Source organism: Amphiura filiformis, chromosome 3 (genome assembly GCF_039555335.1).
Source record: "Amphiura filiformis chromosome 3, Afil_fr2py, whole genome shotgun sequence".
Taxonomy (NCBI): domain Eukaryota; kingdom Metazoa; phylum Echinodermata; class Ophiuroidea; order Amphilepidida; family Amphiuridae; genus Amphiura; species Amphiura filiformis.
The window spans coordinates 61,808,191-61,820,785 of record NC_092630.1 but is presented as its reverse complement, the minus strand read 5'-3'; the positions used below and the strand labels follow the sequence as shown (position 1 = coordinate 61,820,785).

Sequence of the window (12,595 nt, the reverse complement as noted above, 5' to 3'; positions counted from 1 at the left end):
AATGCACTTGGAAAACTAATTTAATATTAAATTTAAATTAAAAGTGCATTTAGCCACAGAACGTAATGTACCCTTTATATGAAAGCGATGACAATTTTGTTTTTTGAAATACACCCAGAAATTGCCAAATGAATGGCAGCCATCTTGGAATTCTAAATGGTGGCAACCCTAACTAGTTACAGCAGGTAGTAGGTAGCAGATAATTTGTAATCCATGGTATCAAAATGATGGTTACTGCCATCATTTTTTAAACTTCTATGCTGCCTACTATCCAATTTATAGCAGGAAATGCATAAACTTGATGAAAATGGCGGCCATTTTGGAATTCAACATGGCGGCAAAACCATACCACTTGAAACTTCAGTAACAATCAATTTGGATTCCTCTGCATCATAAACATGAATATTGCCACCATATTTAACCTCCTATGCTGTTTAAAATTCAAGTTATTATCACAAATAGGCCCCTATGTTGAAAATGGCGGCCATTTTGTTTTTTGAATTTTGAGGGCTAAGACTCCAAAACTGAACTGGTTAAACAGCATTTTCAAATTCAGCACCCTCGAATTATCTTAAAAAGCTTGTTTAACCACTTTTAACACGAAATGCCTCCAGTAAGCACAAATTCTTAAATTTTGACTTGTCTATTAATAGATGGCTAGACTGCTTTGCATTCCCTTTTTGATAAACAATTCATACCATTCCATGCATAAAACACAACACATCCACAGTGACCACTCTGCCTGAGAAAAGGCATTTTTTCATGGATAGCTGTTGGATCAGAACAGGATAGGTGGCCTTTCCCTAGGGGCCTTTCCATGGTCAGAGGGATGATAAATTAAAACGTCTACTAAAGTTAGACTAATAGATGGCAGGAAAAGATGTAGTCTGACCTTTCCGAGTTTCAGGAAAGAACCAGGTTCCGCCAAAATATGAATATTCAGCAGTTGAGTATACATCACATATAACATTTTTAAAGGCAATCTTACTAAAATCCCACTGCCCATTCATTGTTTTCATGTACCTCATCAAGTGTATGTATTCAGTCTCACAGTGCATAATAAAGCGACAATCAAACTGATATTTGGGTGGTGAAAATAAGCAATGCTGGCTGACACATTCATGCTCATTCATTGTATACGCATACCCCACCCCACCCACATACCTTCACACCCAAATAAAAAACATACAAATATACTGATTTTAAAATCTTAAAAAATCTTGAAGGTTCGGCAACAGTTCTCATCAGCGAATCATCCCTCCCACCATCTCATCTGAACCATGCATGATGCTTTGAACAGAGAAGTAGCTAAATGAAATTGCGTCATTTTGATTTGCCTTTCATAAATCGTCAGTAAGACACGAATGCCCTGGGCGTGTATAAGTGCACAAAAAAGCAAGCCAGGTGACTGATTTCCGCTATCTAATACACGGATGGCTTGTTTGGAGGACTTTAATTGTACCGATGCAAACATATTAAATTTTATTATCAGAGACAGTCGTTCGCCAAAAGTAAAGAGCATTTTCGCCTATATTCCCATGTTCACATCATACCATAACAAACCATGCTATATAATGTCTAATATGCTCAGAAGTTTTTGTGCTCTAGTGTAAATCCCATTTGTCTTAAGACCTAGGCCTGGCTGGCCTACTTCTGGGTTAATTTAACTCCATCCAGTTTGTCATCACTAGTAATATTGAAGGAGATAATCATGCAAGTAGTGATTCCTCTGTATTTGCTTTACAAATTTTGAACCCAAGTAGTTGTTCCATAATGCACTGGGGATCCAGAATATTTTCTATGAAGTTTACTGTCTGCTTTGTTAAATGTCAGCAAAGTGTAGGCCCAGGAATGTGTAGCTCATTATACCCCCACCATTAAACATTAAATTACATAGGAACAATTAATTAGTGTGGGCACTCCTAAATGTCTTGCTGTTTATGATCTGATCAGGATCACAATGATCAGATTGAAAATGATTTATCGTATTTTACATCAGAACTCTACATATTGTCACTGATGCTAAATTTGATCAACTTTCTTTCTTCAGTTTTTGACATCTTTGTGTCTTCCCATAGCGCATAAGGTGTCATGTGATGATGTGAGCCTGAGGAGGTACATCAAAGTCTGGTGAAACCTTCGGTACTATAGTCAAATACCTAAGTTAGAGTCCAGTCCTGCAACACCATGCAGTATGTGGCCTGTTATACCCTAGTATTCAAAATGCTTTCAGGTGACAACCAAATTTTGTTTTTAATGATAAGTCACTATCCAGTCACAATTGGCATGATTTAGAGACAACTAATGTTGACATTGAGTTACATCAATACATACCAGTACGGCATTAGTATACTTTGCAGAGCAATGCATTATGGGATAAGATGCACACAGTAGTTAACGACAGAAACCTGTCATACTTTTTTAATTTTTATGAAGCTTATCTGCACGTACTCATACAGTCTGTCTGCACTCATCAAATTGAGTAGCTATAGCTGTTACCATAAAAAAAATATTGTTTAGCTGATGCTATGCTATTGTTTTTGGAAATTTTCCGTTTGCATTTAAATAACTGTCCTGATCATAGATGGGTATGATTTGTTCTTCAGTTGTAGGATATTCAACTTGTTAGGAATAAGATTGAAAGCGTGGTTCCTCCTCCAGGGGACGTGTAAAAAAAAAAAAAAAAACAGGTAGATGATGATGCCCGAGTGCTGAGCCCCTGGAAAACCGCATGAAGGCAGTTTTCTCAAAATAGTTTCAGTGGATTTGGGTTACTCAAGCAAGCCGAGTACTTTTTAAGTGGCCAGGAGCACTTTCAGGGGCCATGTCATTTCTATATTAAAATTTAGAAGTTACATATCTGGAAGTGGATAATATTTGTACTTGAGGATGTGTGTAGGGGTGTGTGGGCAGATGTGTGAGGTGATGCGTGTGATTAGTTATCCCATTAAGTTTTAGCACCGGAGGAAAACGTGATCCCGGTATTCGCAGCCGCAATTATTTTTTTTGGGTGCAATTGCGTTTGTTTGTTTTTTAATTTTTAATTTGTCAATTTTTTTATGTTCTAGACCATACATTTCTTGTTATTCAAGGTTGGAACCAGAAAAAGGCTATTAAAAAAACCGGAAAGTTCTGAGATTTTTATTCAAAGCTGGATAAAGTTGTACATTTGAAATACTTTTGCTTAGATATTGAACAGCTAGCAATGCATGTTAATTCAATATGTGCCTGACTGTTCAATAGAAGCAACAGTATTTAAAATGTTCAACTTTGTCCAGCTTTGAATAAAAACCTTGGCACTTTTAGTTTTTTCTCCAGTGCTTACATTAAGTGTTGGGTGGAACATGATGTCCCCATCCATTAACCTTTGGTATCTCATACACCCTGTCCAAAGTCATGTTCCAACCTAAAATGAACTCTCTATGTTTTTCCATAAGCTGGCAATCATGATTCACCTTATGCTGGACAGAGAGAACAGGCTCAGTGCTACATGTATAGCTGACTCCCTCATACAGTGGCGTATCATCATAAAAGCATGGGGACACGTGCCCCCAATCGATTGCAAAATTGAGAGAATCCATAGAAAATTGCTGAAAAGAAACGTACCAGTGTACACATTTAATGGATCACCCTTATTTGTTGAAATTATACATTTTTTTGTAGTCACATCTTGCACAGACTAGGATATATTATTATTTATTTATAAGCCTGGTTCTACATGTATATTAAAGTGAGTCTTGTATTTTAAAATATTAATTTCTTAGTCTGTGTCCTTGATTTAGCTGTGTGTTATTGTTTAGCGAATGAGTGGAAATTTAAAATGGCACAATTCATTTTGAGAAAATGAGAAAAAGTATGTTGTAAAAACACTTTTATTTTTGCATATCAAATCAAACAAAATTATGTATTTGAATAACATTAACAATATGTTTGCATTATAGCTCAGGACAAATATCTGTCCAGAGATTAAATTGCAAATTATGATGAATTTTTTCTTAGAATTCAAAATGATAATCTGTTGACATTTTGTTACCAATTTTGTGGATAAAAAGTTTTGAGAGGAACTCGAATAATGAGGAATGTCTTGTCTTAAATGTTTAGCAGTCAGCTAAATGCAGTTGTGAGGAACTAATAGAAACTGTACAATGTAGCCTTGATGTGTAATATGATGAGTTGAAGATATTGGTATATGCTTTTAGGACTTAAATAAAAGATCAGTGGGCACTCTCAAATTATCAATTTTGTTTACATAATATTGCCAACAGTGTATGACTTGTGTTTATAAATACCGTAGAAAAAATATGGTAGACTCTTTACCCATGCTGCATGCTTCCACAGACTGTCTCATAATTGTCACAGAAGTTATGTCAAAATATATGGTTGGTTAATTTCATTGCAATTGATGTTTATTTTAAAAAACTTCGTGTAAATTTCGCAGGTAAATTGGGGGAAATGATTCCTGTACTACTCTTCACCTGCCAGGTACAAAATACCATAGCCATCCCCATCCACCCAGAACTATAGAAACTGAACACCTCGCTCATACATACCACGCTGTCAAACACAACACATGACCACATCAGCTTCGGGCTACTATAGGCAATGGGAATCGTGTTTCAATTGCACCAATTTCTAATTTTAGTCGACGTTAAACTCGAAACTGATCCCATTGTAGTGTGTAGGACTTGATAGTGTAATATGGTTTGCAGCTCGGAAAGAAACATTGTTTGAAACACATATTAAGTTCTCAGTTGCCCCGGTGATGCAGATTTCGGTGGAAATGAGTTGCCGGGTGAAAGGCGGTTCATTTCAACATTAGAAGGGTGGGATGGTATTTTTCTTATTTGTTGAAAGAATTCTATCTGTTGTGGAAAAGAAGAGTGTACTATTACAAATGAATTTCTGGTGTTCTTTCAACACAGATAAATAAGCAGGCATAGGAGATTTTCTTGACAAAAACTTTAGAATAAAGTTTAGTCCTGTGAGCATTATCTTTAACATGTTTTGTTTGCAAGTGTAAAACTAAAAACGTGTTTTTAAAGTCTACAAAGAGTGGAAAAATTTCCCGCCCAAATTAGCCAACATTTCTCACCAAATTAGGCAACATTTCTCACCAAATTAGGCAATATTTCTTATCAAAATAGTAAACATTACTCACCAAAATTTGCCAGCGAAGTTACGTAATGTTACTATGTTACTAATGAGGTTCATTAATCACACGCTTGATTAATGAACCTCAATCAAAACAATCGCCACACAAAGTATATGGCACTCAAAGGCATACCAAAACAGCGTGATCCGGTAACCAAGAGAATTACGTAACCACTTCGATGCTGAATAATAGTCACCATTTCTCATCAAAATAATTATCATTTCAAATCATCATACCTTAGTCAACATTTGTCACTATATCTCAATGTCTTTCTTTGTTTGTGAAAGCAAAGCATTCAAGCACAGATATTGTTCCAATATCTGTGATTCAAGCAAATTTACCATGTAAGGCTCACTAGGATCCACAACATGCCCATCTATCAGGGCACAGTTCTTTAACCCCAATACATTTGCAAATCTGGGTACAAAAACTCATATTCTGCAACTTGAGGTCAAATTTTGCACTATAGGTGTTTAATTGAGGTTATTGAACTATGCCATTGGGATGAGACCATTGTGATCCATAAGTGAGCTATTAAATCAAAAGATATGTGCAACCAATGCTAAAGTAGAGTACATATTAAAGGAGTATGTGTTGCTGAACCTTGAGGTGTAATTTATCCGATGTTGGAGGAAACATCCCCTTAAGGAAGTGCGTTCTCATTTTAGCGTTGTCTCTACCCCATGCGGTAGACCACCAGAGAGCGGCAACATTCTTCTTATTTGGTTGTATCACTTTCTATAGTATTAGGGTCTGCAAAAATGTTGGTTTTTGAAAAGCGGGGCAATCTGGATTTGAAGAATTTTCTTGTACAATGTACAAACCACGTCTATCTTTGAATGCTGTTGCTAGTCATTGTACATTTATTTTACATAAAATCAAGCAAAATTGAACAACAACAAAAAATGGAAAAACATAATGTAAGAATTGTAAGAAAAAGTTCAGATAGTCAGATACAACAATGCATTTTAAAAAGACGTGCAGTGTTTATTGTGTCCTTGTTTATCAGTCATTTATTATGCCTTGCCTCGCTAGTTTTGCTACACAAAGAAAATATTGTGCCTACATTTGTATTATATTCAAATCTATGCACAGTGTAAAGTGAAAAATTATTGCCAGAAACGGGAAACAGTAGAATAAAAAAATTGTCAAGCTGGGTTCTTTGATGCGTGCACTTACCTTTATTTGCTAGCATATGTGTGAATACAAAATTTAGCTGAAAGTGATGGCCTTGTTTATAGTGAAATCAATTAGTATGCAAGGTCTACCCTTTTGAAAAGTGCCAGAATTGTCATGAAAAGGGATAAATGATCTATTTTCTCACTTCTCTTTTCAGTTCCTTTCTTCTTTACAAATAATTGTAGAATTCACACCACATTGATTTTTCAGCTGACAATTCAGTACAAAATGTTGGCAATATGCCATAGGAGGTAAACAGACAAACAAACAAAGAGGTTTTCATAAAATACATAACATACTGTATTGTTTGCTTGCATTACATGCAGGGTTCCAATTCGTTTCAAAATTTAGCGTAGCAGTTTTTGGCTCATTCATCATAATCAGGATACTTCCATATACCATGTATACTAAAAGTGCTATACAAATGCAAAATTGGGTAGCAGTTACTTCAAAATGTGGAGCAAACTGCTATGCGATACAGCTGAATTCGAACCCTGATTACATGTACTTTGTATTAAAAAGCTCTTCCCTTTTAAGACAAATGAAAATCTCCTAACCAGCTTTCCTGTGTGGTTTATTAAACAGGCAGCCAATTCCAACAAAAATTTAGGGCCTAGAAGCATTTCAACATTAATTACGAGCATGTGTGATCTGTTCAGTCATCGACTACATTTTATGCCATATTCAGCCTAATTAACACCCCTCCCCTAATAAGCACCCCTACATAATTTTTTGAGTGACAACTGTCTTAATAGTCTAGTATAAAGCGCCCCTTTTTCAGTACTACCAGTTGCAATAAGACCCTCCCCCCATGACTGAATTAAGCACCTGTTGAAATCGAACAAGGTATATCTATACTTGGCATTAGATTTGTACACATCACTTGACTTTTGATTTTTGCATTCTGATTGTGTTTATTTGTGATTGTATTTATTAATATTGTTTGTTTGAACTGTGCACTACATATTCTACATAAACCTTTTCTCTCTGTTCTTTTTCTCTTCCTACAGCAAGTTGAAGTAGACGGGCAACAATGTATGTTGGAAATTCTAGACACAGCGGGAACAGTAAGTTGCAATTTTGTGATGAATCTTGTGCTATTGAAATCAGGGTCCAGGGTCTCCAGGCTTGTTGTAGCCTGAAGGGGTTCGATCGAACCCCCTAAAATTTTGAACTCAATTTTCAAAATGTTATTCACTTCTGAAGTCAGACTAGCCACGGCGCTTCACTCCGATTTGCCCCGTCAGCAAAAAGCACCCACCACCTACCATTGTCCGCTTGTTACTTACAAGTGACAATAATGATTTGAGTTGAACCCCAAAACTGGGAAGCCTGACTGGGGGGGGGGGGCTGTTATGTTTTAAATTCTAAGTTCTCATTATGTAATTAAATTGCTCCCAAAATATAACATGACATAAGACATAATGTGAGAGTTTAGCAACATATCAAAAGCTTGCAAGTTATATATTTTATCACAATGATTCTCATTTGAAACAGGAAAGAAGGGCCAATAAAAACAGTTGTGTTTTGAACTATCACTTCTCCTATAAATGTAGATAGTAATACCATGTGTAATGCTAAAGGGATGCCTCCTACAATGTATATATCATAAACATATTTCAAATTAATCTGAAAAACCTGGTCTCTCTCTCTCTTTAGAATTCAGTCTGTTCGGAGTTTTCCTAGAAAGCTTTTGCAAATTTGCAATTCCCCAAAAGGCTTTTGCAAATTTAACCCAGAATAATGTCATTGTCAATCAATGAGCATAACATTGTCACTGAAAAGTGCACAATGACAATGTGGACATTGACAATAATCAGGGATGTAGTTAACCCAAGTTGAGTCCTGGCTAATTTGACTATCCAGGTCAGAAATTAGAGCGCGGACTTGTGAATCTTGTGAATGTGAGGGATCAGGGAATAAGCTAAGAGGGTATCACCCTTAAAAATGTTGTGAGGTAATGCTAGGTGCTCGGAATAATTTAAACAATAAATATGCTCCTATACTAATTCTCCCTAGATTTTAAGTAGAAGAAAACCTGATGGCAAAAAAGATAATTGCAACCCTGTTCTTACAGCGCAAGGCAGAAGTTTTGTGTACTTTTTGGAAAAATTAAAATGGTGTATGCAGATTGCAGGTAAACACAGAGCTCTGCTTTTTGACCAAAGTGGGTTGATTTGGACTGAAATTGTGTGTGTTGGGGGGGGGGCTGATTTTGTTAGATTTTTCAAGCCTTTGGGGTGATTTTGTAACATTGTAGGGTCATTTTCTCTTCCTGGGCGGACCAACAGGGTTTTTTTTTGTCACCTTACCAAATCCCATCCTCCTACACCAAATACTTTCAGAGTCAAAACTCATCATTTAACATTCAAAAGAATTGCACACACAAAAATTAAATACATAATTTTTAGTTACACAATTATTGTATTAAATTCAAACTGAATCCCTTTATAAAGGTTAACATTTTTGTCTTTCCCAAGTTTTCCTGGATGTGGGAGTAGGAACTCCTCAAGGTGTTTTTACAGCAATTCAACTATGACACATGAAACGCTTCCATTCAGGGTAACCAGAGCCTAGGTGTAGTAGTTAGGTGACATTGTCACTTGAACTATAGCCAAGTGGAAGCTTATGCAATTTCTTGTCAACAATATGTGCAATGTAATATAACCCTCCGGAAGTACCCACAGGAGTGGGTAAAACCTTTTATTGTCAAAATTAGATGGAAATAATATCTAAAAATGTCTTTTATAGTGTTTCTTAGAAATGAAGAAATTTAATACAGACTTAGTAAGACTGGGTTGAATTTCACCAATGATTGCAACACAATTTTCAGAAGCCCTGTATGCATGTAGATGTAGTATTTAGGCCTAAGGGACCATTCACAAACACTTATTTAATGGGGGTGCCTGATGGGGGAAAAAAATCACCTATTGTTTCAGGGCCTCCTTTTGGACCTAAAATTATTTTCAGCCCCCCCCTTTGGCCATGAAAAATGGTGTAAACTCATGTTCTACGAGAAGAATTAAGGTGATTTTTTTAAAGGCCCCCCTCCCTGAAAAAAAATTCAGGGCCCCCTTTTTGCACCCCCCCTGTTACAAGTGTTTGTGAACGGTCCGTAAGTCATGAAATTAAAAGTGTGCATATGCAATGAGGATACATCTGAAAATGCTTTTGTGTATTTTAAGATGATGATGAATTGCGGTGTATCCTTCGTGTTAGAGAGCACCAAACAAATCCTAACTCTAATCCTAACCCTAACCTTTATCCTAACCCTTACCCTAACCCTAAATCCTAACCCTAACTCTAATCCTATTAGTATTTTGTGCTCTTAAACTAAGGATAAACATGAATTGCAAACAACAACATTCATTTACTGCATGAGAATAGTTAGCCACTAAATATTGCCAAATTATTTGAATAATAATTTTCATATTTTACCCATTCAGTGGAGCTCATAATTTGTCAAGACAGAGAATTAGAACACAATTTCCCTAACACTAGGATCCACAACATGCTCATCTACCAGGGGCACAGTTCTTTAACCCCAATACATTTGTACATTTGAAAATTTGGGTACAAAAACTCATACTCTGCAACTTAATATAAAATTTTGCACTATGGTTGTTTAAGTGAAGTTATTGAACTATGTCATTGGGATGAGGCCATTGTGGTCCCTAAGTCCCTGCTCCATATGGCAACTATCAAATAAGGATGAGTGTAACGATAATTACGCATCCAAGGAAATGGACGGACGTATTATTGCCATCTCTCTTGAGACTCGTTGAAGACATGACGTTATTAATTAATGTCATATTAAAGTAGAGAAGATACAAAATATTAGTTTGTGGGTCCTTCTTCTTGTGTAGGCCATATAACGTTGGTGGTAATGAGCTGTCAATTTAAAAAAATAATACAAAATTTATTAGATGGTAGCTTATAATATAAACTTTATGAAACTTACAATTTTGCTGTTCATGCAGGCAGGGTCTTGGGCAGGATTTAAAGGTTTGGGTGTGTAAATTCAAAAAACTGGGTGTGTAAATTTAAGATTTGTGTACAAAGTATAGGACATGTGGGCAAAAACTGGGTGTGTATTTACAAATTTGGGCCCAGGGCTGGTTCACAAGCGTTTTGTTGTAACGAGGGGCTATTTATGCAAATTTGTACCATGCTCATAATACATGTAGAAGATCACAAAGCAAAGTTCTGCACAACAATTAAAATATACTGCATAATTTAATCAATATTGAAACTTAAGACATTTGAATTATGTAGCCAGGGCTTTTTTTCTTGAAAAAAATGTAGCCCGTGGTGAACATGTACAAGAAACCAGGGGCTTCTGTATGGGAACAAAATAGCCTCAGCTCTGGCGTAATTCCAAGACTGGTCTGTCCAGTATTTTATGCAGCCACATTCAGTTGTTAAAAAAGACAAAATGTTAGTTGTGGGTTTTAAAAGAAATTTATTGTGATGATGGCTTGCATGTACCAATTTCAAAGAATCAAAACTAAACATGTACATGTAGCTCTACAAGGTATACAGTCAACATTTGAGAATGCCCATTTACCATGAATACATCTGGACTTGATCACATTGACCAATGTTGACAGAAAAGACAATAGGCTTTCTGTTCATTTATATTGGTGAAGATGCTGTCAATTAAAAAAGCGAAATTTATTGTGATGTTTAGGCTTGCTGAAATGGAAAGTATTGCCATGTTCATGGCTAGAAAATATTCATCAGATTCAGATGCATGATGATTATAATATATATGCCTGAATGAAAGGGCTGTTTGATAAACAAGGCTGTTTGATAAATAATCTTCAATGTAGGACATTTTAATGAAGCTTGAAGGGCTTCACATCTTGATGCAAATGGCCTACATACAAGCCCTGTTTCAATTTCCACTTGCCATGAGGAATCTTCATGGCAAAAGCAGACCTTTGGGCCTATACGCTGCTAACTAAGACTCTGAAAAAGGTAACTTTTTAAGCAAATGTCAAGAATGACAGAGTCCAATATCAGTGTCCAATCCATGCTGCTAGACTAATCACACTTTTTGCCTATTTAATGGCTACGGGCCTGCATATTGGTGTATCAGCTTTGAAATAAATTTTCTTTCAGCTGGCCTCAATATTCTGTCTCTCCTACATTAGGCAAAAAAAGGGTTGTCTCAAAGCTTGCGCAATTTGGAAAAAAAAAGAAATGCGGAAATTTCAGATTTTCTTTCTCAAAATACCATAAAAATACATGAACTTGAGCTACACCTGCCATGCCAGGTACAATGTCAAGGTGATGACCTTATAATGTATTTTAGATTATTTATGAATAATTTCTTGAATATTTTTTCTTTTTACAGGAACAATTTACAGCAATGAGAGATTTATATATGAAGAATGGTCAAGGTTTTGTTCTTGTTTACTCCATCACCGCCCAGTCAACATTCAATGACCTACACGACCTCAGAGAACAGATTCTAAGGGTCAAAGATACAGATGCAGTAAGTATAATTTGTTTATCATAATTATTATTAATATTATTATTGTGGTGATGGGGGTAGAGGCAACAGCAATGGCCACAAAGGAGGAAGGAAAAGGAAATTACTAGGGTCTACCAGAGGTGATGTAAAGGTAAAAATGGTTGAGGGCCAGTTCTAAACAAAATCAAAAGGACAATTTTCAGTGAGCTTGAATTCATTTTTAAAAGTTCTAATTTGAAATATTTTCACCCGAATCTTTGCGAGATTGGAATTTCTGATTCGCTCCAAAATGAATAAACATATTAAAATTCCAATCTCATTATGCATGAATGTGATGTCAGGTTTGTTTAATGTTGTTGCATTCAGCGCGCCCTGACCTGAGTGACATTCTATTTTAAAGCAAATAACCCTCATTAATCATTATCCAAACGGGTAACAACAACCAGTGTGGTAGTCTAAAACTGATCAGTTTTGATTTGAGTGTTTAATTAAACCTGGGCAATAGCTCTTGATTTGGGCATTGGATCCCGGCATTGGATATCAATGTTAACTGCCATGACATTTTTCAGGCACCTCTAGGCCAGGCTTATAATATTGGTCAAATTCAAGGGCGCAACCAATTTGTAATCAATGATGATAATCAAGAGGCTTGTGCTACTGGTGTTTGTTTGTGCAGCCAGTCCCAACTCGGAATTGTAGGTCATCTCTATCTCTCTCTGCTTTGGATAGGATTCTCTCCCATATGCCAATCTCCCTTGTCAAAGTTACTAAAATACAATGCAACA

General features: G+C 36.1%; 1 protein-coding gene across 1 annotated transcript in view; it reads left to right on the top strand.

The window, feature by feature from the left end:
• LOC140148895 (ras-related protein Rap-1b) overlaps positions 1 to 12,595 on the top strand; it is a 50,282-nt gene that overhangs the window by 21,026 nt on the left and 16,661 nt on the right. The window contains exons 4-5 of the mRNA XM_072170992.1: positions 7,342 to 7,398; positions 11,691 to 11,831. Coding sequence (XP_072027093.1) covers positions 7,342 to 7,398; positions 11,691 to 11,831 — 198 coding nt within the window. The remainder of the gene's footprint in view (positions 1 to 7,341; positions 7,399 to 11,690; positions 11,832 to 12,595) is intronic.